We start from the raw sequence: 27531 nt of genomic DNA on the forward strand, positions 1-27531 counted from the left end.
ACAGATGTGTACCATTGATTCCAAGCTCAGAGACCCACTGTGTTGGACTGTGATGCACTGCTGCCACCTAAAGACAGAGTTTGAATCATTCAGCATACTGTACTCACTGTACCTACATAATACACACACAACTGCAGTCATTAAAATGATTCCTATCATGTTTATTTATTACATGTCTAACATCATTTTACGCAATGGAATATCTGTTTTGCATGCCTTATTAGTACAGTGTAGGTACCAAGGGCATAATTTTAGGGGGGTAGAGATTTGATTTTGAGTTAAATTTAAATTTTGAAAGTCAAACACATTTTCTGCATTCTGATAAATTGTTCTGCATCAATTTATGGTGCAAATGTCTTTATTTATGGAAAGGAAATGATAATAGGTTTTTGGAATGGGTTGCACTAGCCAGTAAATTACGTCTATGGTAGGTACAGCGTGGGTACGTCCTGTAGCACTTAAATGGCATCCCTTCCTCGGAGGAGAGAGGCAACGAGCAAATGTGTTTTAGAGGGATGAGACGTCCTATCCTCTGAAGCGTCATAGGAATTCGTCAGCTGTTTGGGCGTGGTTGGCAACTGCTTCAGCTGCATGGCTTCCGGGAAGGCTGCTCTCGGGTATCCTCGGCTATAGCTCCTCGATGATCCCTCCTCGATGATCCCTCCTCCATGATCCCTCCTCGATGATCCCTCCTTGGTCCTCGGGGCAGAAATAAGAGCTTTGAGACGGCCTTCACCGAGGAGGGAGAGAACAACTTCCGGTTCAGCCGACGACCGAGGAGTCGAGGAGCTATCGAATAACGGTGATGAGATTCAGCCTGTGAGTGGCATGTAAAGTGCAGCCATCAGGAACTGCATATTTTCTTGTTACTGAACGTCCCTTGGTAGATGTCAATTAAAAATTGTCACTTGGTTTGGCAGCATTCATCACCAAGCTCAAACCCCATTATCCAAGCATTCCGTATGTGACACATCCTCTGTGTTTTTCTACAATTCACAATTTAAATAAAAAGCACTTCATTTATTTTACTGGTGGTCAAAAAAAAAAATGTCAGTTTAACTTGTCTTGTCATTACTTTCTAAAGCACAATAAAGTATGTCAGCAACAACATATGTTGTGTAAAAAATGCAGTGTCATTCACATATGCTGTGTTTAAAATCAGACTCACTGATGTGTTAAAAATGACATCTTCTGTAAGGGAGCAGTCGTCAAAGGCTCTCAAAGCGAGCCATCTGTCACCAAAGCCAGACACGGCATGGGTTTGTTTGCTAAACAGGACAAAGGCGACTGTTGCCAACCAGATGCTGTCGGCATAATGGAGTAGATGTCAAAAGAAAATCTGAAAGCACACTATCTTGGACTAATGTGCCATATGGACAAGGTAGATTTCTTTAAAGAAGGGTTTGTGTTGGTGGAAAAATATTCCGTTGGACACATTTTGTCAGTAAAAGCGTCAAACTAAAAATGCCAAATGGTAATCAATGACTTCATCTCTGGAAGAAATAGACATCATGAAAAATGGTCTGTTATAATGCAGTTAAATACGTGACAGATTATTTCAGTGTCTTGTGAATTATGATCTGTGAAACTTGACATGTATGGCCAATCAGCACATTATGTTATACTGAAAACCTGATTGTATTGATAAAACCTGCTGATTTACTTTTTTAATAACTAACAGGGGACATTCATATTGTGAGTGACACAGTTTAGAAATGGGAAGTCTTTTTAAAACCTGTTCTGTTTCCTGAGTAAGCCTTTGTAATTACCCAAGGTTATCACCACATTTTTAATGGTTGCTGACAATACGGTATGCCTCAGGTCCAACATATTTGCCAAATGCTGTTGAATTCTTGATGTCATATATTGCTGATATTGCTGTCAGCCCCACAGGTGAACACCATAGTTGTATGACACACAAACAACCCACAGCAACTTCTAGTACTACTGAGTAAATATTCATATTATTGAGACATATAAATCCTACAAGGTAATTGTTGTGTTTTTCACTGAATGTGTTCATATTGTACAAATACAGACAGTGGTTACTGGACAATCAAACATGCTTTCATAATCTGTAGTGGTTATGTTATTTTTTTTTAATTAATTAGTCTGCGTGCTTATTGCTGGGCTTATGTCTGTACTTATGTGCTTTTATTGTGCTTATGCGCTTTTGTACATTTTGCCATCAGCGTGCCAGGGACTGCAGATGAAAATTGGCCTGTATGGCTAAATCTGGTACATTTACATCATGGGCTCAAGTGCTCATGTTAATTAAGTTGCATTTTTATATTCGTAAATACAAAAAATAAAAAACATTAAAAAGAAAAAGAAAATCTACTGACATTCTGGTGTGCTCAAAGGTTGATACGCAAAAAACATATGCTTCCCAATACCTGTCATTGCATTACCTCAAATGTCTTCCTCATGTATTTGTGATTCTCTTTTTAAGCTGAGCTACACTTTTTTTCCCCAATGCAAAACACGGTTGGGTGTTGCCACCTAAGAAACGGTATGCTATTGTGCAGGGATGAACTGGGGTTATAAAACAGCCCTGGACTTTCTCCCAAATAAGCCCATCATCCAGCCATTCGCCCCTAGCCGTGCACGACAGACACCAGCCAGGAAGTCCTGATACTATGCCACAATACTGTAGCCTATCAGACAAGGTATTCACAGCAAGTAACATCTCAAAACCAATGATGAAAATTAGGGTTGTGTTTATTAATGAAGCCTCAGCCTTCAAATAAAAACAAAAAAATGTACAATGCCATTACATCTGCATTGAAAATAAAATACAAAGAATGAAATGTCACTGGCTACAGAAACCCCAAATTACACAAACTTGTAATTATAAAACAGTACAGAGTATTACTGACAATACGTTCAGAGATAAAGTAGGCTACTTGCTGTACCTGAACATGTGGATTAGATATTCTGTAGGCCTATACCAAAACTACACTGACAGTGTCAGTTACTATATACTATAACTTATAACTAATCAAATATAATGTAAGCAAATTTAATGTTGGGGAAGTAGGATTAAGTAGGAAAGTTTCTCCGTTTCTCTTTCACAATCAACCACCAGGTCTTTGCCAGTTCCACAATAGTAAACGCAAACATGAAAGACAAGGAAAAACTGCTCTGATGGAAGACAGACAGAAAGTGCAAGCTAGGAGTTTTTGGTTTAACTTTTGGTTAAATTCGGTGAATTATTTAGCCCCCTTCCCTGTTTGTTAGCACGTTTAGAGTGGTACCAATGCATGCCTGATGTTTTCCCGTTCAATTCAATACCATAGTCTTCATCCTAGCAGCAAACGTGAGCTCACTACAACCTCTCATATACAACCAAGTGAAATCGCATTTAATGTTTCAAATTAACCTAACAGAAATGATTAAACAAGTTAAGTTTGACAGCACTAAACGGCACGTTCATTTTCATGACAATGTTATTAGCTGACTATGCAATTCGCTAAGATAGGGATAAAGTCAGTCTATTATAATGTGTCTTGCCCAAATTAAAAAGACATGTCAGGGCCTCATCTCAGTACAATCCAGTTCTAATTTCTTGCCACTGAAAGACAAGACATTTGTACTTCTCTAACATTTCAGGGTTGTGTTATGCATTTTTTGTGCCAGTTGTGCCAAACTGTTCATTGGCAGTGCAGGTATTCCCATGTTGTACCTTTTAGGAATTCATAGACTTTATTGTCTTAACTGTCTTTCAGCCAGACACACATAGGGCATGAAGAGAAGAGAAAGAACATGCTGAGTTACAACATTGCTTCACATGCATAACTTGTGACTTAGTGGTGCAGAGAGATTGTGGTGTTTCAGGTTGCTTGCTTGCGGGCTGACATCTTTAGCGTCTGATTGTTCCACGCATGTCCTCACAAACATGATTGGTGGGGACGCTCCTCGGTTTCCTTTATGGTGGTTCTGGTCTGGTAACGACAGATATTGTTTTCAACATGTTAGATGTAGGGCTATTACACAATAAGTAGTAGGATGATTATTCAGTATATTTCTTGCAACTTCTTTTTATTGAGGCTTTTGTTGTTTAGTTTCTTATAAATATTTAATCTAAATATCTAATAAGTGACATTTTAAAGTTACACATTCTCCTTTTTTTCATTTATATCATCATATTCATCATATATTATACTTTATATCAACTTATATATACTGTTTATATGTGGTACACACATTTATGTAGTGTTGTATTGTATGATACCAAGAAGCATTTCATTTAATACAATTCAACAGCACCACACACTGAAGACCAAATGACAATGTAAATATTTGCACACACACACACACACACACACACACACACACACACACACACACACACACACACACACACACACACATACACACACTACCTTAATGATGATCCATATGAGGAAGCACATGATGATGCCAAGCAGCAGCGCAACACAGATCACAACAATTAGCAGGACCAGATTATTGTCTGATGGGTCACATGCTGAATCTGTAACTAATGGACAGTGTGTTTAGGTTTTCTTTTAGGTTTATATATTTTCAAAAACAGTCTCATTTGCAATCAAGCAAATAAATCATAAATACAATTTCTATTAGATAAGTCAATGTACGTTTAGGATGTATCACACACTGGAGTCGGACAAGACTTTCTTTCTGGCAAATGTGAAGGTGGACAGCCAGGCTGGAGTTGGAAAAGGGGAACAATGGAAATATAGGAGAAAGACAGAACCACTGATACCTTCAAAAACGGTCAACCATGCAGAGTGATGAGAGAACCCGACAGAATTGCCCGCCAAGCAGGTGTACTCCCCAGCGTCATCAAAAGACACATTTCTCAGTTGGAGGACTTCCGTGTTCTTGTCAAGGTCAGCGGTCTAGAAGCAGACCCAACAAGAGGCCCAAGAGGGGAAAGGGAATCATGAGTAAAGGATGCTGAAAGAGAAAAGGGATGGATGAGCGTTCTCCTTCTCGATCCAACACCATCTGCCAGAAAAGTACCACCGAGAGCCCCCTGCAGAGGACTCCAGTATCTGTTAGTGGAGGAGCTGGTTAGGTTGTGTCAGCGTGTTCGTTTGTTGAGAGGAAGGTAAAAAAGTTATTCCAACTTCAGATAAAAAGTCTACAACTTCTCTCCTTCTGTTCAAGATTTATTTACAGGCAATAAGGCAGAAAAAAGGTACAGGAATACAAAGCTGTGGGCAACAGTTTGCTTCTTTCTGAAAACTCCGTAAAATGTGCCCCGAATCCTTTGTCTAAACTGTTTAAATACTATTCTACTGCGGCGCGTTCTTCTCTTATTGGTTGTTATTATGGTATAGAAAGTTATTAGTGATTACATTTACTCAGGGCCTTGGTGTGACTTGTTTTGTTGAACTCTGGCACGTTAACTTAAATTTTTTCTTCAAAGTTGACTCTGCGCTGCTGAACCCCACATTGGGCCACCCCATCACCACATCAAATAAGTCAGTCTCATCTCTACATGCAAGAGATGGGCAACATGGAAAACTCCACAGCAGAACAGGGCACACTCAAACTCACACTCACACTTCTGCGAACTATGTGAGCGTTAGACAAACAACAGGAGGTGGAGAGAGAGAGAGCCCGTGAGCCGTGCACGGAGGACTTTAAAGCGCAAGGGAGCAAGAGTAATAGAAGAAGATGGAGAGAGGCCCTTATTAGGAGGGCACGGCACAAGCATGGGGCAGAAGTGAGAACGGGTCCAACATAAACCTGAGACTAAACACTTTCAACTGTTCTGCTGGGAATTTTCCATTTGTCATTTACCATTTACAGTCAGGAGCACTGAGGCAGGAGAGAGGGAGGGAGAGAAATGGAGGGAGGGAGGGAGGAGAGAAACAGCTGAGGTTGTCTCGAGTTTTACGGCCCTAGTTTTCCCAGGTGGTCCTAGAAGCGCCTCCGCTGTGTCGCCCCTGTACTGCTGCGTGGTGGTTACCTGTGGGCTCATATCTGGTGACAGTCAGCCAGGCCGACTGATTGGCCTCTCCTATATAATTGGACACTTTACATATATACTCTCCGCTCTCCTCCTCAGTCACATTGTAGAGGGTCAGCACCTGAGCGTCCGAGCTATTGACCACACAATGCTGGAAATAAAAACACGTCATGTGCAGCACAGATTTTGTGAAAAAAAAGACACAAAATCCAATGAGAGTAGTTGCAGTTTTGAATTGTTTGGGTGATGTTCAGCGTTACAAAAGCAAGATAAAGCTAATTTATTGCCCAGGATCCACTTTGGACCCCGACAAAAAGTACTAGGCATCTAAGAAAAGAGCTGACATAGCAGTAGAGGACCATATCTAATCCAAATTGTCCCATTTTCGTTTTAGCATTACAAATAATTTCAACTGGCTTGTTGCTGCAGGATTGATATGAGAAAGCTCCTACCTTGAGGACACGGACATACGGGAAACCAGCTGGACCAACTCGGCTCCCGTTGAGCTCAATGTGCTTCAGCCACTGGATATGAGGCGGAGGGTCGCTGAGCACCTTGCACTCAAACTCCACGTCGCTGCCCACCACTGCGGTGCGATTCGCTGGCAGGCCAGCCTGCAGGATTGGCCTGTGAGGGGAGCGCTCTGCAACACAACCAAAACGTACACGGATGTTAGTTTAGAAGATGTTAGGCAAGCAGTGAAGCAACGACGTAATATAAAGAGACAAACGTGAAATAATTCAAAAGTACACACAGCGGACTGAACCTAAGCCAAGTCAAACCACCGTTGCGTCAAGGCCTTTGTTACTGGAAATGGACGGGGGCAGATGGCAAACAAGGTCCCCTGTAAAATTGTATCTGATACTGTGTAAATTACAGACTATCATTTCTCGTATGGAGAATTAAAGCGGCCATTTCCCCAGCTATGTGCTGCTTGTGTAAGAGTTGGCCACAGCAGCAAGTTAAGTATCTGATCTGGAGCAGTTTCTGTGAAATGAAATGTTCTTGCAGCTCCACTTTAATGACTGATAACTCTCCGAAGTAAACCTACAAGTCAAGAATCTGGCAGAATGTCAAATGTCCAGGCTTTTCAGCAAGACATTCTTGGGCAATTAGCAAGCACTTGTGACCAAACTCTCCCCTCACTGAAGCGCGTCGGGGTCTGGACCTCTACTGAGGTCAGGCGGAGCCCAGGGGACAACAGCGACAGAGGAAGTGGGACCGTGATTTATAGAATCAGTAAGCAGGCTTTATTTATCAAATGGCTGACAAAAAAACAAAAAAAGGCTCAGAGACTGTGTCCCCGTACTTTTGTGACAACGGTTGCATTCGATTGGTTAACCTGGTATGAGACATTTGTGAAAAAAAAGACTAGAGCCTCATGCTTAGTCAACAGGTGATAAAACCATGATCAAAAAACCATGGTTTAACATACAGACAACATGACTACAGTCAACACTTACCGACTATGTCGAGCTGGTAGGTGTGATTGATGCTGCCGTACTGATTTTCTACCACACAGGTATAGTTGCCCTTGTCAGAGGGTACTACAGATTCCATGACGAGGGTCCACACATGGTCACGGACCTAAAGGTTTGGGGGGGAAAGCCAAGGTTACAGTGGCGGGTGTACAGAACAGCAATTGATCACCAAAAATAAAAACCATACAACCCAGATCAAACTCCAGGCATACAGTTTAAGGTATGAGACAGAGCAGGTGAAACCATAGCTGTGTGCACAGATTCATAATGTGTTCGTTCTTTACTGACACACAAAATCTATCACTGCAGGTTATTTTAGTTACAATAGAAACGGTAAGAATAAGCACTTAATAGCTCTCAAGAATCGTACCATCAGTTCTTGAATTAAGAGCTAAAATGTATTCCTTCAAATCTAATTCACATAAACGAGGCCAGTAGTGAGGCAATAATGGCAACAGAGACTGAGCTAGACTGCAATTCTGAGTTTGACAGCAAAAACTTGAAAGAACACGAGAATTTTTCTCCATCTGCTTTCTCCGATTATGACTCGTAAATCAAATTTTGTTCATTTCAAGGCAACGGCTAACAAGGTCAATGATGTGTGATGTGATGATAAGATAACACCCACTCCCTCTTCCTGTGACAGCACCCAATCTTACAAACAGCGGATCTTTGTCCTCCCTAACAAAGACCACAGGAAAATGGGTAAATGGGTACATGTTTCATATACATCTGCCCCAACTGATGTCTGGCTCTTTTTTTTTTTTCCAAGACATGTTATAGTTTTTCTTCCATAAATCTGCCAAGACCGGCAGTGTGTGATTAACCAACGAACCTCTAAGGCAACGGCAACATCAAACATGCATATACACAGACTGAGAGCCGTACGGTTTCCCTCATTTAGCTAAAAACATGATGGGGGAGTCCAGCTGCCTGCTGCCAAATGTGTTGTGCTTGGCTTCATATACATGTGGTCTACATTGTTCCCTCCCTTCTGCACATCTCCCTACAGACAATATGAACAATAGAAGCCCGGCCATAAAAGCAGGAGTGTGGGAGGGATGAGAGACGTCCACGGCCGCTGATGCACCTTGACTGAAAAAACAGAAGTCTGGTCAGCAGATCTGGTCCACAGCCCTAACCCGCCACACCTCTGCTAAGTAAATCCAGAAACAGAAGGAAACGGTCCTATCAACTATTATAATCTCGCAGTTTATCAGCAGTTAGCGTCACATTTGAATACAGCTTGCCTGAAAATGGGAAGACGTTGCCAAAAATATTATATATTATAATAAAATGATATTATAATGTTATCGCAGCACACATTGTATATATCACAGACTGTAAGTATCATGGTAGAGGTACTGCTGCATAGATGTAATTACAGAAAAGACGATGCACTGATACCCAGAATGAGGACAGCCTATGTTATCCTTCTCCCAAACAGATGGCTAGGATTGCCCAACTGAAGGTGTTGTTATGGCACAACTTTCCTTGGGGCTTCTTGCATTGTTTCTCAGGTCAACCGTGAAACTTGCCTCTGCTTTTCACTTGCAGGAAGTGTTTCTTACTCCAGGGGAGGGGGTGGAGATCTAATGTGGCGATGAGATCACTTAACACAGCTCCGCTCCTAGCAAATGAGCTTGGAGTGATTCAATAAGAAATTCTAAGGAGGGTGTAGTGTCACGAAGAAGAAGCTGAGGGGAACCATTTCCAAAATATATTTTTTTTAAATTTACTAACCTTGAAGCCTCCGTTGCGATGCTCTCTCTTGAACTCCTTGCCATTCTTGTACCATTTCAGAGTGGGAGGTGGGTTGCCGCTGGCCTGGCATCGAAACTTCACCGTCTTACTGGCCGGGACAGCATGAAGCTTTGTCATCATTTTCTCTGGATGAGCCCATTGTGGGGCCATTGCTAAAGAATAAGACAAGAAAAAGCAGTTGAGTAAGAAATAAAATTACATTTTCTAAAACTGAAAGACACAAAACTAAAGGTGAAAACTAATTTCAGCTCAAGCTCCTTTTTTTATAGAGGACATTACATAAGTACCCCTCTGAGAATCTCCAGCTTATCTTGGTGGAGGGCTATGCGTGACCCTGGGAGATATGCTGTCGAGGGCAATAGTTCCTGGTAGGGTCTCGCAAGGCAAATTGGTCCCAGGGGATGTGCCAGACAAAGAGCTATTCACAGACCCCCCACATGAGTCGGCCAAGAAGGATCTGCAGCCCTTTGCCCTGAACAGGAAAACCGGGGCCCTCTCCATGGAGCCAGACCTGGGAGTGGAGGTCTGGTGCCCGGTCCTGGCACAGCTCAAAAGAACCACGTGGAGCCAACTTCCTGTGGGCCCACCACCCGAAGGGATAGACATTGGGGTCAGTGAATTGTCAGCTGGGTGGCAGGCAAAAGCAGGGACATAGGTGTTCTGAGCCCTGGCATCACAGACTTGTTCCAGGGACTTGGAATGTCCCCTCTTTGGCAGGGTAGGAGCTAGATCTAGTGCAGGAGGATGGAGTTACCAGCTGAGCGCCGCTTGAGGAGTTTTTCCTTACGCTGTGCGGTCAAATCATCAGCCGTCCTTGGACACTTGGGTAGTGACCGAAAGAATGAGATGGCAGATATACCGTAGGTGGCTGAAATGTGTTTCCTTCATAGGTGGGAAAGATAGGGTAAGGAGCAATGAGTGATGTCTGGACTACCTTGCTTAGCCTGCTGTCACTGTGACCTGGCCTTGGTTAAGCAGAATGAAATGGATGAATGAATGGATGGATGGATGGATGACATAATGCCTGTTGACTTAAAAATAAGATTTCTAAATTACAGTCACAGGGCTTGGGAGTACTGAATGAGTAAGGATGTTAAGTTTAAACTTTAAATAAAATGAAAAATCACTTTTTTAGATGCTTTGCCTACTTTGCCTCGCCATCTTGCACAGGCAAGATGGCGCTGTGTCGTGCGGTAGCCTGTTGCAGCAGCTCCTGATGTGTATGTGTACCACAGTGTAACACACTGTGTTTTTAGTCACTTTTTTGTCTTTAAGTGCATTTCTTTTATTAATGGTCACTTAGAACATCTGTGTTGAAATGGCTTCTGTCAACTTCGGAACTTTTCTCTTAGTTCTATTCTTACTTTGGTCGTTTTTTGTAACCGCGAGTTACGCACAAGGCAACGGGACTACTGTTTACACATGCGATCGGCTGATAGCGCTGTGTCGACCTGTACTGCTGCCGGGGGAAACAAGCCTGAAATCCCGAAGGAACTATGGAGGAGACGCTGGGGTTGCAGAGGTGGATTAAAACGTAACTTTTCCTGCTACAGATTTTCTACCGTGGTCAGAAAGCACAACTCGCTCCAAAGACAATTGCCGTCACTTGCTCACTTTCTCCCTCGCTCTATCACCCACTCCCCCCACACACACACATGCCGGCTCCAGGCATGTACACCAACGCACAAGTAAACACAGAGTTTCGCAATTGACCCTGCGGAAACCACACATCCCCTAGCATTCTGGTGGTGAAATGCACCGCGATGAAAAGAAACACATTCAACCCTGATGTAGAACTCCGAAAGGGTCACGACGCCGTAGCTACTGCATGGAGTTTCTTGTGCGCTGGTGTGTGCGTCGAGCCAGCATGTGTGTGTCTGGGGGGAGTGTATGGTAGAGGGATAAGTGAGAGAGTGACAGCAATTAGCTTTGGAGCGAGTGCCGACTCTAGAGTCATAGTGAGAGAAATAAAGTGTCTCCCCTGTCTTTTCTAACCAAGGTGGGAAATCTGTGGCAGGAAAAGTTAACCCTATCCTTGATTTCATGTTGGTTATGGAGAAGGAGAACCAGGAAATGAGCCGGGGGAAATGCAACACTACCAAGCCACGGCCGAGCGACGTGCGTCACTGCGACGTGTAGTTACATTTTTCGAGGTGTATGTCAGGCTATGGCGTAGGGTCTGGCGTAGACGCAGAGGGGTCTGCGGGGGTACGCTGACAATTCTACGCAGGGGCGCAACTACCCAGTGTCAGAGGTGTATGCAGCAACAATTTTGCCCCCCCTCCCCACAAAAAACAAATAAATAAATAAGTGTGCAGGACATCATCATTTATGGGCTTTAAATAATAAAGGTTTATTTTGAAGTATATCAGCCACTGTAGGCCTACTAAAATTATGAATAATTATATGGTATTATATGGTCTCCGTGAACCATCACCTTATGGTGGTGGAGAGGTTTGTGTGTCTCTGTGAACCTGAGGGTTGTGTTGTCTGGAGCTGTGTGCTCCTGGTAGGGTCTCCCAAGGCAAAGTGGTCTCAGGTGAGGGGCCAGACAAAGAATGGTTCAAAAACCCCAATGAATAAACGAGGTAGAGATGGAGTGACCCTGCCCGGAGGAAGCCCGGGGCCCCCGTCTGGAGCCAGGCCCAGATGGCGGGCTCGTCGGCGAGCGCCTCGCCACGGAGCCCGGCCGGGCACAGCCCGAAAAAGCTACGTGGCTCCCATCTCTCCAGCCCATGGGCCCACCACCTGTGGGAGGAACCGCTGGGGTCGGGTGTGTTGTCACACGGGTGGCAGTGAAGGTCAGGGGCCTCGACGGACCAGACCCGGGCAGCAGACGCTGGCTCTGGGGACGTGGAACGTCACCTCTCTGTGGGGGAAGGAGCCGGAACTGGTGCGGGAGGTGGAGCGCTACCGGTTAGATCTGGTAGGGCTTACCTCTACGCATAGTCTTGGTTCTGGAACCATACTCCTGGATAGGGGTTGGACTCTTTTCTTCTCCGGAGTTGCCCAGGGTGTGAGGCGCCGGGCGGGTGTGGGGATACTCACAAGCCCCCGGCTGAGCGCCACTACGTTTGAGTTTACACGAGAGGGTCGCCTCCCTACGCCTGCGTGTTGTGGGGGGGAAAACTCTGACTGTTGTTTGTGCATATGCACCAAACAGGAGTTCGGAGTATTCGGCCTTCTTGGAGACCTTGAATGGAGTCCTGCATGGGGCTCCAGTGGGGGACTCCATTGTTCTTCTGGGGGACTTCAACGCGCATGTGGGCAATGATGGAGACACATGGAGAGGCGTGATTGAGAGGAACGGCCTCCCTGATCTAAACCAGAGTGGTTGTTTGTTGTTGGACTTCTGTGCTAGTCATGGATTGTCTATAACAAACATAATGTTCGAACATAGGGATGCTCATAAGTGTACTTGGTACCAGAGCACCCCTAGGCCAAAGGTCAATGATCGATTTTATAATCGTTTCATCTGATCTGAGGCCGTGTGTTTTGGACACTTGGGTGAAGAGAGGGGCGGAGCAGTCAACTGATCACCATTTGGTGGTGAGTTGGGTCAGGGGGTGGGAGAAGACTCTGGACAGACCTGGTAAGCCCAAACGGGTAGTGCGGGTAAATTGGGAACGTCTGGAGGAGGCCCCTGTCCGACAGACTTTCAACTCACACCTCCGGCGGAGCTTTTCATGCATCCCTGTGGAGGCTGGGGGCATTGAACCAGAGTGGACAATGTTCAAAGTTTCCTTGCTGAAGCTGCGGTGAGGAGCTGTGGTCTTAGGGTCTTAGGTGCCTCAAGGGGCGGTAACCTACGAACACCGTGGTGGACACCGGTGGTCAGGGAAGCCGTCCGACTAAAGAAGGAGTCTTTCCGGGATATGTTATCCCAGAGGACTCCGGAGGCGGTTGCAGGGTACCGAAGGGCCCGAAGGGCTGCAGCCTCTGCCGTGAAAGAGGCAAAGCAGCGGGTGTGGGAGAAGTTTGGAGAAGACATGGAGAAAGACTTTTGGTCGGCACCAAGGTGCTTCTGGAAAACTGTTCGCCACCTCAGGAGGGGGAAGCGGGGAACCATCCAAGCTGTGTACAGTAAGGATGGAACACTGTTGACCTCAACTGAGGAGGTAATAGAGCGGTGGAAGGAGCACTTGGAGGAACTCCTGAATCCGTCTAATACACCCTCTATGTTAGAGGCAGAGCAGAAATGCTCAAGGCTCTGGGTGTGGAGGGGCTGTCCTGGTTGACACACCTCTTCAGCATTGCGTGGAAGTCTGGGACGGTGCCAAAGGAGTGGCAGACCGGGGTGGTGGTTCCCCTTTTTAAAAAGGGGGACCAGAGGGTGTGTGCCAATTACAGGGGTATCACACTTCTCAGCCTCCCTGGTAAAGTCTACTCCAAGGTGCTGGAAAGGAGGGTTCGGCCGATAGTCGAACCTCGGTTTGAGGAGGAACAATGCGGATTCCGTCCTGGTTGTGGAACAACGGACCAGATCTTTACTCTCGCAAGGATCCTGGAGGGAGCCTGGGAGTATGCCCAACCGGTCTACATGTGTTTTGTGGATCTGGAAAAGGCGTATGACCGGGTTCCCCGGGAGATACTGTGGGAGGTGCTGCGGGAGTATGGGGTGAGGGGGTCTCTTCTCAGGGCCATCCAATCTCTGTACAACCAAAGCGAGAGCTGTGTCCGGGTTCTCGGCAGTAAGTCGGACTCGTTTCAGGTGAGGGTTGGCCTCCGCCAGGGCTGCGCTTTGTCACCAATCCTGTTTGTAATATTTATGGATAGGATATCAAGGCGTAGTCGGGGTGGAGAGGGGTTGCAGTTCGGTGGGCTGGGGATCTCATCGCTGCTCTTTGCAGATGATGTGGTCCTGATGGCATCATCGGCCTGTGACCTTCAGCACTCACTAGATCAGTTTGCAGCCGAGTGCGAAGCAGTTGGGATGAGGATCAGCACCTCTAAATCTGAGGCCATGGTTCTCAGCAGGAAACCGATGGAGTGCCTACTCCAGGTAGGGAATGAGTCCTTACCCCAAGTGAAGGAGTTCAAGTACCTTGGGGTTTTGTTCGCGAGTGAGGGGACAATGGAGCGGGAGATTGGTCGGAGAATCGGCGCAGCGGGTGCGGTATTACATTCAATTTATCGCACCGTTGTGACGAAAAGAGAGCTGAGCCAGAAGGCAAAGCTCTCGATCTACCGGTCAGTTTTCCTTCCTACCCTCACCTATGCATAAATAAATTCAAAAACAAAAAAAAACCTATGGTCATGAAGGCTGGGTCATGAGGTGTTCCAGGCACGTCCAGCTGGGAGGAGGCCTCGGGGAAGACCCAGGACTAGGTGGAGGGATTATATCTCCAACCTGGCCTGGGAACGCCTCGGGATCCTCCAGTCGGAGCTGGTTAATGTTGCTCGGCAAAAGGGAAGTTTGGGGTCCCCTGCTGGAGCTGCTCCCCCCGCGACCCGATACCGGATAAGCGGACAAAGATGGATGGATGGATGCATATATGGTATATATGTACGTATTGTAGCATCCCCCAATAACAGCCGGTGAGACGTTATAGCCAGTTTACTGTAGATTTTATTATTGACCTGAACACAGGCAACTGTGGGACATAGCCAACGCAAGAAGAAGAAAGAAACTTAGTTAAGTGAAGTCAACTAACGTTACCTAACATTACTACGGGAAAGGGGGCAAAAGTCCATTCTGTGGGGGTCAGAGGGGGAATTCAAGTCGCCAGTGGGGGGCTTGAGGAGGGGTTTGAGATTTTGCCGTGTCCAGGGTTTCATGTGCCCCTGTGGGAGTGGCCATACCCTGATAGGGGGCCAGCCTGTCTCGGTGTAGGGAAACTTTCCTGCCTCTTGGAGGCAGCTGGACCCTGAATACCACTTCACCCAGTCTCTCCAGGACCCTGCAAGGACCGACCCATACACTGTCCAGCTTTGGGCACCTGCCTTTTTTTTCTCTGTGGACTGTACACCCAGACCAAATCCGCGACTTCAAAATTACGCCCTCTGGCATGCAGGTCATAGTTCCGCTTCTGTTTTGCTCCCACACACTGCAGCTTGTCTCTGGCGAACTCATGCACTGACTCCAAGCGGTCCTGGAGCTTCCTAGCATAGTCGTGGCCCGGCGGCACCCCCGAGTCATCGGGAGGTCTTCCCACCATCATCTCAGCCGGAGTCTCCCTTCCTAGCATTAGAAGGGTAAGGGAGTTGGGCGCCTGGTTAGCTCACCTGGTAGAGCAGGCACCCATATATAGAGTTTTACTCCTCAACGCAGCGATTGCGGGTTCGACTCCAACCTGCGGCCCTTTGCTGCATGTCATTCCCCCTCTCTCTCCCCTTTTAAGTCTAAGCTGTCCTATACAAATAAAGGCCTAAAATGCCCAAAAAAACATTATCTTTAGATGGGTAGGGGAGCAGGAGGTGGAGTCCTATGTAGCAGACTGACACGCCATCAGCACGAGGGGCACATGGTTGTCTCAGTCCCGTTGGTGTTTAGCCGTCACTATGGCCAGCTGCTGTGCCAATGTGCGCTTAAATCTCTCGACCAGTCGATCACTCTGCAGGTGAAGGGGTGTGGTACGGGTCTTGTGGAAGCCCAGCTTTTCACACATGGCCGCAAACACGCGTGACTCAAAGTTCCTGCCCTGGTCGGTGTGAATGACCTCAGGCACCCCAAATCTGTTGAACAATCCTCCCACCAATGCATGCACTACGGTCTTTGCCTCCTGGTCTGGAATACAGTATGCCTCAGGCCACTTAGTGAAATAGTCCATGGCAGTGAGGATGTAGTGGTTACCTTTCTCCGTACGAGGGAATGGACCAAGAACATCAATCCCCACCCTCTCCATAGGACAACCTGTTGGGAACTGTTGGAGCTGGGCGTGAGACCTGTCTGTGGGGCCTTTGCAGCAGTTACAGCGGCGGCAGTAGTCTTCCACGTCGCGCTTATGCTGGCCCCAGTAGAATCCTTGACAGAGGCGGCGAAGCGTCTTTCCAACCCCAAAGTGGCCAGACCCAGGAGCCCCATGTAGCGCCTAAAGCACCCTCTCCCGCAGGCTCCTTGGCACCAACACCTGCCACTGTGTCTCGCAGCTGGTTCTTTCCACCACCTCTGTAGCACCCCGTCACACAGATGCAGTGCGTCAAACATTGACCAGAGTTCCTTTGTAGCTTGAGAATACATGCTGACCTGTGGGTCAGCGCTGTACTGTCACCAATGTGAGCACCATTCTTTGTAGAGAGGAGAATGCTGTGTGGCACTCCTCTGTCCATATGAATGTCTCCCCCTTTCGCAGCAGTCAAAACAGGGGTACGGCTTACAAACCTCCTGTAGTAGGAGCACAGTCCCAGAAAGCTCTTTAGGTCATGTACGGAGTTGGGAATGGGCCAGTCCTTCACAGCTTGCACCTTGTCCTCCATGGTGCCAACTCCACCACCTCCAAGCCTGTGACCCAAAACACAACCTCTTTTCTCATAAAGCAGCATTTCTGTGGGTGTAGCTTTAATCCTGCGACTGCCATTCTCTTTAGAACCTGCCTGAAGGCTCTGAGGGCTGACCCAAAGGAGTCATCATGGACAAGTATGTCATCCAGATAGACGACACACTCGGGAGATGTCAGCAAGCACCCTGTCCATCAGCCTTTCAAACGTAGCAGGGGCATTGCAGAGGCTGAATGGGAAAACCTTAAATTGCCACAGGCCCCGGCTGGTGATGAAAGCGATTTTGGGTCTGGCTTCTAGGGCGAGAGGGACCTGCCAGTACCCGCTGCGCATATCGAAAGAGAACCAGGAGGACCCCGCCACTGTGTCCAGGGCCTCGTTGATGCGCGGGAGTGGGTAGGGATCTTTTTTTGTCACTTTGTTGAGGGGCCTGAAATCCACACAGAACCGCCAGTCATCATTTGTCTTTTTTGGGACCATGACAACTGGTGAGGCCCATGAGCTGGTGGAAGGCTCGATAAGTCCAGCGCATTGAACATCCCCATGAAATTTCAAATTTTGTGGAAGACTTTTATAAAAAATGATATTCCGAGCAAAAGGGCAGTTCTAACACATTTGATTTTTTCATCTCTATAACAAACGAGGCACGAGGTATTGACCAAACTCAAAAAGATATCTGTGATCAAGAGCTGTCACTCTATGAATTAAAAAAGAATATTAGTAAACTGAAGGATAATAAAGCCCCTGGTAATGATGGCCTTACTGGTGAATTTTACAAGGTATTTCAGGATCATATTTCTGAATTTTTACTTCACGTCTTCAGAGAAGCTATAGACGTTGGTAAACTTCCACTATGTGTCAGGGTCTAATTACCTTGATACCTAAACCTAATAAAGACAAACTTGTGCTTGATAACTGGAGACCCATAACCCTAATTAATAATGATACAAAATTATTCTCTCACATTTTCGCACAAAGACTCAAGGCATGTCTAGACACAATAATAGATGACTGCCAGTCTGGATTTATGCAAGGAAGGCACATCAGTAACAATATTCGTCTGATTTTAGATTTGATTGACTTTAAGGATTACATAACAGACAACCGTTACATTTTATTCATAGACATATATAGAGCCTTTGATACTGTAAAGCATAGTATTTTATTTGATGTGTTAGATTTTTTTTGGTTTTGGTCAATACTTCAAAAGAGCAATACAAACTTTGTATAGTGACTGCAATAGTTCAGTTAAACTTCCGTGGGGAACAACTCCGTGGGGGGGTTGTTCATTGGGGGAAGATGTTGCCCTAGTTCAGCTGATTGGTCAGGTTGGTGAGGAGGCGGGAAGGTAGGGGGAAGTACTAGGAGAGGGAGGAAGCTAACGAGGTAGTCGGGGCCAGCAGCTCTTTTGTTGTTGTTTTTGGGCACTCTTCCAACCCTGTTATTAGCCTGTGTTCGAGGGTAATAAAGCCCGGTCCATCCGGTTAAACTTCAGCCACTGTCTCCTTGTCATTCAGCTACCTAGCCAGCCGTGCGGCAGAGCCGTAACGCTACATTGGTGTCAAAAGTGGGATCAACCTAGCTTCCCTTCCCCGCACGATAGCTGGCTACCACCGCTAGCCACCACCAAGGAAACAGGATGGCTGAACGTAACGGAAAACCGGACCGCTATGCCCTATACACTCCCCCTGAAACACGTTGTACGGAGAAAGGTGGGGAAAACAACTCACTCACCCCTAGCTACATGGACGTTCCCGAAGCTATGAGGAAAAGTCTGTTTCAAGTTGCTGCACCGGCCAGACCATGCCTTGCATCAGTCAACCAGTCATCGATGATGTCACTACTCGGGCAGATCCCAAAGGTAAAATGGATGGCCAACCAAGTTCTATCACAGAGTTAGAGAAAGACATTACAGCTGGGATAGAGGGGGGCTTTATGCAAAGGATGAGCCTTGCAATGGAACGTGCTTTCGGACTTTTCCTGGAAAGCTCTGTGACTAAACCTCAGAGTTAGAGGCTCATGCTAACGCTTATCAGGCTAATGCTAATAAGGAACATGTGGGCACCAACCATGCCAGTGTCAAAACGGACACATCCAAAAATAAGCACGCTGCAGTTGCTACCCATGATGCTAATGTTCCAGTGGGTGGCTTGGATTCACAACCCACCCACCATTCCGATGAGGGTGCCAGTTCAGTTTGTCAACCTGTGGAGAGACGTGAAAAGTGTCGCTCCCTTACTCCCACCCCAGCTAGTTCACCTGCGGCTGCTAACCAACCAGGTGACCTGGTACCAGCTTTGACTGCCGCACTAACCACGGCCCAATGAGGGTGCAACAACCATCCCCCAGAGACGTCAGCTTAAAGGTTGGGCGTTATGATGGACTCACTTCCTGGGAAACATACTGGGCCCAGTTTGGTCTTCTAGCAACCGCAAATGGCTGGTCCCCAGCAGAGAGAGCCGTCCATTTGATCTCAGCATTGGAAGGTGAAGATAGGAAAGTACTGCTGGATGTGACTGCGGTGGACCTGGAGAACCCACAAGCTATATCCAGGACACCAGAGAGACGCTTTGGGACCACCACCCCCGCAGTTGTGATGCGGCAGAGGTTTAACGAACGATTGCGGGCATCTGGAGAAAAGCTAGGAGTGTTTGCAGCGGAGCTGCGCTACCTCGCTCAAAGAGGATTCCCTGAGTTTGACAATGAAACATGCTTGGTGTTAACTAATGAAGCATTCATTCTTGGCCTCCTACCCCTTCCATTGCGCCAACAAGTCCGGCTTGCTGACCCACAGACCCTGGAAGCAGCTCTAGAGAAAGCACTGGTGGTGGAAGACATCCTCATAGAAGGTTTCGATAACCTACCCGGACAGGTGTCAACAAGGCCCAAGAGTCAAGCTTCTCCGCAGATTGGACCAACCTCTCTGCCAACGGGCCCCGGACGTCCTTCCCCTTCACCTGAAGATCGACAGAGGCAAATCTGCTGGAGGTGCAATCAGGGGGGTCACACATGACGCTTCTGTCCTGTTCTTGATTCTGCTTTGGGTGTGCCGGCATTGGGAAACGCTCAAGGCTCGGTGTAGAAGGGAGCAACCCGAGCCAACCTTCGCTCCCCAGAGGTTGTGACAATCATTCCGCGGTAAAAGCGCTCCGCCTCCCCGTCACTCATGCCCTTAGCACGCAAAAGACCTCAAACAATGATAGCTGCCGAGTACCGATATTGGTCAATGGCCAATTGACCAACGCCCTGCTCGACTCCGGCTCAACCGCAACTCTCCTTCACCCTGATCTCCTGCCAGCTGGAACTCTACCCCAAGCCACCAATGTCCTGTGTGAAGCAAGGGCTATACTGGACTTCCAAACACGGATGATTATGTTCCCTGATGGGGTATCTATTCCCTTCCTGAGTGACCCTCACATCCCCAAAATGACTAGTTATTTAGTTAAGGACGATGATGAACAAGGAGAACCGTCCCATTCTCCAGACTCTTCTCGGGGGGAGGTCCCTTCGGCAAAAAGCCCTTGTCCACTAACCTCTGACAGCCCCACAGCCCTTGTCCCATCGGACAACCAGCTACCATTACCTGCAGTTATCCAGACCGCAAGTGTAGCTCCCATTTCTGAGAAAGAGACAGCAGCCAGTGCAACCATCAAGGACCTGTGGGAGAAAAATCATGCAGGTCTGAGCTCCGAGCAGCAGAATAGGCTCTGGAACCTCCTGCATGAGTATCGACACAATTTTTCCACCAACCCCAACGACGTGGGGCTCACCCACTTGGTTCAGCACTCCATCAATACTGGGGATGCACAGCCAATCTGCCAGCGGCCTAGGCACCTCCCATACTCCCGTCAAGCTGCTGCGAACCAGATGCTACAAGAAATGAGGGATGCTGGCATTATTGAGCCCTGCGAAAGTCCATGGGTGTCATCGGTCGTTATGGCTCCTAGGAAGAATGGAAAGTGGAAGTTTTGTGTCGACTTCCGACCATTAAACAACAAGAGAGTGAAAGACTCTTATCCACTGCCGCGGATAGATGAGTCCCTCGACTATGTGGCCGGCTCAGCCTGGTTTTCCTCATTGGACCTCCGGAGTGGATATTGGCAGGTGGCTATGGCTCCAGAAGACAAAGCCAAGACCGCCTTTACCATGGGGCGGGGTCTGTGGCAGTTCACCACCATCCCGTTCGGACTGTGCAATGCCCCCGCAACATTTGAGAGGCTGATGTAAAAGGTCCTTGTGGGTGTCCCCCCCGAGCGCTGCCTAGTCTACCTCGATGATCTCCTTGTCCATGGGCCCAGTTTTGACTCAGCACTTGAGAACCTGAGAGAAGTACTGGAGCGGATCAAGATTGCAGGGCTGAAGCTTCATCCCGGGAAGTGTTGCTTCCTGCGGCGGGAGGTATCCTTCTTGGGTCATAAAGTAAGTGAAGCTGGCATTATGACAGAACCAGACAAGGTAGCAGCTGTCCGGGATTGGCCCACCCCCACTGATGTCCAGCAACTGAGATCCTTCTTGGGATTGGCTTCCTACTACAGACGGTTTGTGGCTGGATTCTCTACGGTGGCGCCGCCCATGTTCAACTTACTGCGCAAAAATGTTCCCTATGAGTGGGGACATGACCAGGAAGCTGCCTTCCACCAGCTAAAACAGGTCTTATGCAAGGACCGGGTGCTGGTTGCACCCAACCCTGAGCTGCCGTTTATCCTCGACACGGACGCCAGCAACACAGGTCTTGGCGCCGTACTCTCGCAGCTGACCACAGAGGTCGAGCATGTTGTTGCGTACCACAGGCGCTCCCTTGATAAGCCAGAGAGGAACTACTCGCAGGGAACTCTTGGCAGTGATCGATGCTGTGGGCCATTTCAAGCATATCCTCTGTGGCCTGCCATTCACTATCCGCACTGACCACGCTGCCTTGAAGTGGCTCATGTCCTTCAAAGAGCCAGAAGGACAAGTAGCCAGATGGATCGAACAACTCCAGGCCTTTCAGTTTACTATTCAGCACAGAGCTGGGGAAAGTCACACCAATGCAGACAGTCTCTCCCGCCGACCGTGCACTCCAGGCTGTCACCACTGTGACCGTGCCGAAGAACGTGAAGCAGCAAGCCAGAACGCTGGAAGGGTGATCTGTCGGGCGCTGTTACCCGATAATGTGAAGAGGTGGAGGGAATTGCCCTGAGCTCAATCTGGTCATGGGGTGGCTGGATGCTAACATCCGACCACCCTGGGAAGATGTGGTTGGCCAGTCCGCCACCGTCAGAGGGCTCTGGTCTCAATGGCCTGGAGTGGAGCTGCATGAGGGAGTCCTGAAGAGATGCTGGCGTGTGCCAGCCACAGGAGAACCACAATGGCAAGTGGTTGTACCCAAAAACCTCCGCGAGGAAGTGCTTGAAGCACATCATGGTAGCCCCGGAGTTGGTCACTTTGGGGTGACAAAGACCTTAAGACGGCTGAGACAGACCTTCTATTGGGGCCAGAGTTGGAGGGATGTGGAAGACTACTGCCGCCAATGCGATGCCTGTACTGCCCGTAAAGGCCCCCAAGGTCAGTCCCGTGCACCCTTACAGCAGCACCGGGTAGGGGCACCCATGGACAGAGTGGCCGTTAATGTGCTGGGGCCACTCCCCCGTACTAGTAGAGGGAACCGATATGTGCTAGTCGCCATTGACTACTTTACGAAGTGGCCCGAATCATACCCCCTTCCTAACCAGGAGGCGACAACTGTGGCTGAGGCCTTGGTACAAGGAATGTACAGCCGCTTCGGAACACCATCTCAGACCAAGGGCGGAACTTCGAAGCACAGGTGTTCACCACAATGTGTAGCCAGCTTGGCATCCGGAAGACAAGGACTACACCGCTGCACCCACAAAGTGACGGATTAGTGGAGCGGTTCATGCGGACCTTGAGTGCCCAGCTGGCCCTTTCCACTGCCCCGGACCAGAGTGATTGGGATCTGCAGATACCCCTCATCCTCATGGCGTGCCGCAGCGCAGTCCAGGAATCCACCGGATGTACTCCTGCATTGTTGATGCTCGGCAGAGAGCTGAGAACGCCGACGGAGCTGGCCTATGGACGGCCACCAGATGCACCCGATGCCTCAGCAGGGCCAGAATATGCCAGGCAGTTACAAGACCGATTGGAGACGGCCCACAACTTCGCCAGGCACCAATCGCAGCAGGCCGGGGTCCGTCAAAAACGAGGCTACAACGTGTACGTCAAAGGACAGGACTTCCAGGCTGGGGATCTTGCCTGGGTGTATGGACCAAAGAGAGTTAAGGGCCGCTGCCCTAAGTTGGACAGCACATGGATTGGTCCCTGCTATGTGGTCCAAAGGGTGGGCCAGGTTGTGTACCGCGTCAAACTGGCTCCAAGAGGACGCACAGTAGTTCTACACCGGGATAGGATGGCACCGTACCGAGGGACCTAACAGCCGGCTTTCCCAGTGACACAGACCGGGGCCAGTGTAGGACCACCGTGCCGCAGAAGGGGCCCACCAATACGGCAGCGGGATGCTCTTCGAGGAGAGGTGGTGACACCGCTTGGAGCTGTAGTGCCAAGAAATGCCTCTACCGCTCCTAGACCTCTCCCGGAGGATCAGGGAGTTAGGAGGTCGCAGAGGGAACGGAGATTGCTGGGTCGCTTTCAAGACTTTGAGCTTCCTCGGGGACAAGGAATTAGCGGGGGGGGGGGGCAGTGTAGCGACCCTGCAGGACTAATTTGGGCGAGATTCGGGGGGGGGTTGTTCATTGGGGGAAGATGTTGCCCTAGTTCAGCTGATTGGTCAGGTTGGTGAGGAGGCGGGAAGGTAGGGGGAAGTGCTAGGAGAGGGAGGAAGCTAACGAGGTAGTCGGGGCCAGCAGCTCTTTTGTTGTTGTTTTTGGGCACTCTTCCAACCCTGTTATTAGCCTGTGTTCGAGGGTAATAAAGCCCGGTCCATCCGGTTAAACTTCGGCCACTGTCTCCTCGTCATTCAGCTACCTAGCCAGCCGTGCGGCAGAGCCGTAACGCTACAATATCATCATCATAACACCGTGCAAACGTTACTATCATCCTCACCAACGTAGCTTTGTGGACTTTTGACTAAGTACTAATAACAAAGTGAAAGATAAATCATTCATGGTAATTATGTTACCTGTCGAGAAGAAATGTGGCTACGTCTGCATCGTTCTTCAGATCTTTAAAATCCCGGAGCTCACGCCACCTCTGAAAAGCCACTCCAATATTCACGGAGTTTTGGAAAACCTTTCTGCAGCTCATGCGCGTTAGGAGTGGGGAGGGGAGAACGCTATTATATGCGTGTGCCTGAGCAATGATTGACATGCAGATAGACACCCCCTGTGGCCCTGATTGGAGAAAATCGACCGGGAGCAGTGGAATTTTGCCAATGGCACTACAGGCTGTAGGAGGTGCCAGAGGAGCTGTATTTTTTTATTTTACATAATTCATGTAGTTCTACTGGAACATAGGTTCAGTTTCAGCAAATATGACAGAAAGTTAGTTTTATAAGACTTACCTACTGCATCTTTAACGTTGTAGGGAAAGAAATAAAATGTTGCCAGCTAGCTGATGATACAGCCATTTTCTTAAAAGATGAATTTCAGGTTAAAAAAGTTATTGATTGTCTTAATGTGTTCTCTAAAATTTCAGGGTTAGCGTTAAATATTACAAAATGTACCCTTTTCCACTCAAAGAGAGCAATATACATACAACAGAATTTGAGGGTATTCCTGTTAAAGAGGAAGTAACATACTTAGGAAATAATATTTGTAAAAATCAGTAAGACAGGATGAATTCCAATTTTCAACCTCTCATTCCAAAAGTCAAAAATAAATTTGATAGATGGCTCATGAGAGATTTTTCACTCAAAGGTCGGATACTTTTATCCAAAACTGAAGGATTATCCAGATTAGTTTATCCGGCCAAAGTCTTAGATGTTCCAAAACCTTTTATTAAGAATATAGATTCTACATTATTCAATTTCATATGGAAAAATAAGCCTCACTATTTAAATATAAATACTTTATGTAATCCATACAATCAAGGAGGTTTGAATGTTCTTGATTTCCATACATCTAATATAGTTTTCAAGGTGAACTGGATTAAACATTATAATAAAAATAAAAGATAAAATGTGTTATTTTATTCCAAACTTTATTTTTCAAAAAGTTGGTGTTAAATTTTTACTAAAGTGCAATTTTTATATTGATAAAATACCTATTCAGCTATCAAACTTTCATAAACAAGATCTTTTATGTTTGCTTCTTATTTATAAACACAATTTTTCACCCCACAAACGTGATATGGAATAATAAAGATGTAAAGTATAAGAACAAGTCAATATTTTATCCCAATTGGGTCCAAAACAAAAATTGTATTCATTTCCCAGCTGATTAATGACAATGGTCACTTTCTTACATATTCAGAATTCTTAATGAAGTTCAATATTCCAATAATTGCAAGAGAATATAGCATAGTGTTTGATGCTATACCCACGGGTTTAGCATATATAATGGTGCGTTCTTTTTGTCCACTGAAGTCGATCTATGAGTCGTTTTTCGGAGTTACGAACCGGAAGTTGCAAAAAGAACGCCCCCGAGGTCGTATATATGACTCGTCAAGTCGTCTGAACACAGAGGACCCCGAGTTCGTTTCTCATTTTTCGACACGGATGTGACGTTACACTCAAGCTACTAGTCGCGATTACAATACAAAAAGAACGCACCATAAGACTGCTGCAGAGTAGTAATGTATCAACTGACCAGTCACCATTTAGAACAGATGTCTTATTAAATGGCATTGACATACAGGATAAAAAGTGCAATAATAGATATTTTAGACATTTGACACATTGCCCTACAGATGCTCGATGCAAACATTATTGGAATAATCACTTTGGGAATATCAATTGGAATTTGATTTGGACCTATTATAATAAATATGTTATTAGTAATAAAGTTAAGGAAGTATTTTTCAAAATTGTCCATTGCATCTACCCAACAAATCAAATTTTAAAGAAATATAAACCTGAACTTTCTGAATCCTGCACATTTTGTGGGGTTTTCACAGAGACGATTTGTTTTGTGAATGTTTTTATGTGAGGTTGTTCTGGTTTGATGTGGAGGATGTATTTTATGTATTGTGTGGCTCTAAGATAAAGTTGCAAAGTAAAGACATTATTTTTTACTATGAAGGAAATTATTTGAATAAATGCCATATTTTCATTTTAAATCTTTTAATATTATTTGGGAAATTTTATATCCATAAATGTAAATGGTCTAAAAGAAAACCGAATATTCACCAATTTAAAAATGACATGAAATTACATTTTGAAAATTTACAAGGACTGACATATAAGAAAGCCATCCGGACTCTGAACATCTACAATGCCTTTCAACCTCTTTGATATAAATTCCATGCGCTCCTTTTCCATGTTTGTATGTATGTATGCATTTAAGTTTTTCAATGTTTGTATGTTTTTGTACTGGAATAATAACGTTTTTTGAAAGCAAAAAAATAAAAAAAATCCAGCCCGAGTTTCCATGGTTTCCCACCTCTGATTCCCACAGGACGTTACGTGAATGGTGACGTTTTCACTCGGAAAAACGTTTTTCCGATGTCCATGAACGTACGGTAGATATGGCGCCTACTCGAGCCTGTTAGTCCTCTACAATAATATATAATAACATTGAGGAAATGCAGAAATGATTTAGAAACGCACAAAAGCAGCTACATATAGAAAATACCCCAAAAATATAGAGCATATCCACTTTTTGCGCTATGCACCATAAAACGGCATGCAGTGTCTCATTTAAGAAAAAAAATAATGACATGTTAAATAATGTATTTTAAGTATTTCAAATACACAAAGACAAGCCCTTAAAGTTTGTTACAAATTGCAGTATATTCTTAGCGAATCATAGACAGAGAACAGTGGCGACTAAACTAAATCAATGCCATGTTTTCACATGTAGTAGGAGGAACCACTTTACTAGCTCAGTTTACAGTATCTCAGCACATTTAAGCCGTCTTACCTGGACCACTCAGGGCTGTGCAGGAGAGATAAAGGATGGTTGTCAGCGTCAACCAGACAGCAGACATGCTGACAGTGATTGTAAGATAAGTTTAAAGTCAAAAGAAAATGTTTTCGCTTTCGCTTCAGGATTCTTCACCAAAAGCTTGTTTTTTTTGTTTTTTTTAATCAAACTTTATTGAAGAATGCGGACATACAGTAGGAAACAACATCTTATGTACATCTTAACAGTCTAAACGAGCCAGGGGGGGTACTAAAGGACAAAAAAAGCAAAAAACTTCATAAAATATTTTGTAAAGCTTACAAAGGTCATATGACCTAACAGCTTTTTTGTTTGTACAGTTAGAAATGGAAAAAAAAAAAAAAGCAGCCAGCTGGCAGCCAGCTCCAAAAAGTTTGGCTTCTTTTTCAAATACTTTGACTTATGTAAATACAATTTGGTTAAAATAATTATTAAATTTATCATATAATACTCGGAATAAATCTTTCTATCATATTGAGTAAATCCAAACAATACATTCCACAAAGTAATGTGAATTGAAGGTAAATATGAACGGCAATAAAATCTGATAATCTGCTCCGAAGTCTCTTGGTATATTGGCAAGACCAAACTAAATGTACCCGTGTTTCATTTAGTTCTCCACAAAAAGTACAGCTGATATCAATGTCTTTTTTCATTTTCTGCAGATAATGGTTATTTGGGTAAAATCCGTGGAGCATTTTGAAAGAGATCTCCTTAACTTTGTTGGTTGACAAACTTGTGTGGCAATTAGCCAAACCTTTTTTCAACATATGAAGACCAGTACGATAAAGCAGCTGGAGTACTCTTAACGGCTTGTTGAAAGAGTTGACGAGTTGCC

General features: G+C 46.2%; 1 protein-coding gene across 2 annotated transcripts; it reads right to left on the minus strand.

The window, feature by feature from the left end:
• Nucleotides 1-2710: 2710 nt before the first annotated feature.
• On the minus strand, nt 2711-26830 carry LOC114555601 (fibroblast growth factor receptor 1-A-like). Of its 2 annotated transcripts, none has more exons than XM_028578118.1 (7): nt 26673-26830; nt 9184-9356; nt 7423-7546; nt 6412-6602; nt 4745-4880; nt 4386-4495; nt 2711-3944 (listed from the first exon to the last, which is right to left on the minus strand). In XM_028578118.1, exons 1-7 carry the CDS (start codon nt 26737-26739, stop codon nt 3891-3893), a joined length of 855 nt encoding a protein of 284 aa, XP_028433919.1. In that variant the 5' UTR covers nt 26740-26830; the 3' UTR covers nt 2711-3890. The 2 variants fall into 2 exon arrangements, with proteins under 2 accessions (XP_028433919.1, XP_028433917.1); XM_028578116.1 differs by having other exon boundaries at nt 4386-4501.
• Between the last annotated feature and the right edge of the window lie 701 nt (nt 26831-27531).

Source organism: Perca flavescens, chromosome 5, assembly GCF_004354835.1.
Source record: "Perca flavescens isolate YP-PL-M2 chromosome 5, PFLA_1.0, whole genome shotgun sequence".
NCBI lineage: Eukaryota > Metazoa > Chordata > Actinopteri > Perciformes > Percidae > Perca > Perca flavescens.

Coding starts and splice junctions, on each gene's coding strand:
- LOC114555601 (XM_028578116.1), bottom strand. CDS start 26,739: ATGTCTGCTGTCTGGTTGACGCTGACAACCATCCTTTATCTCTCCTGC. Junction 7,547..9,183: donor ATCGCAACGGAGGCTTCAAG/GTTAGTAAATTT, acceptor CCAAACCTTTAG/GTCCGTGACCATGTGTGGAC. Junction 4,881..6,411: donor CGTATGTCCGTGTCCTCAAG/GTAGGAGCTTTC, acceptor GTCTGCTTCTAG/ACCGCTGACCTTGACAAGAA.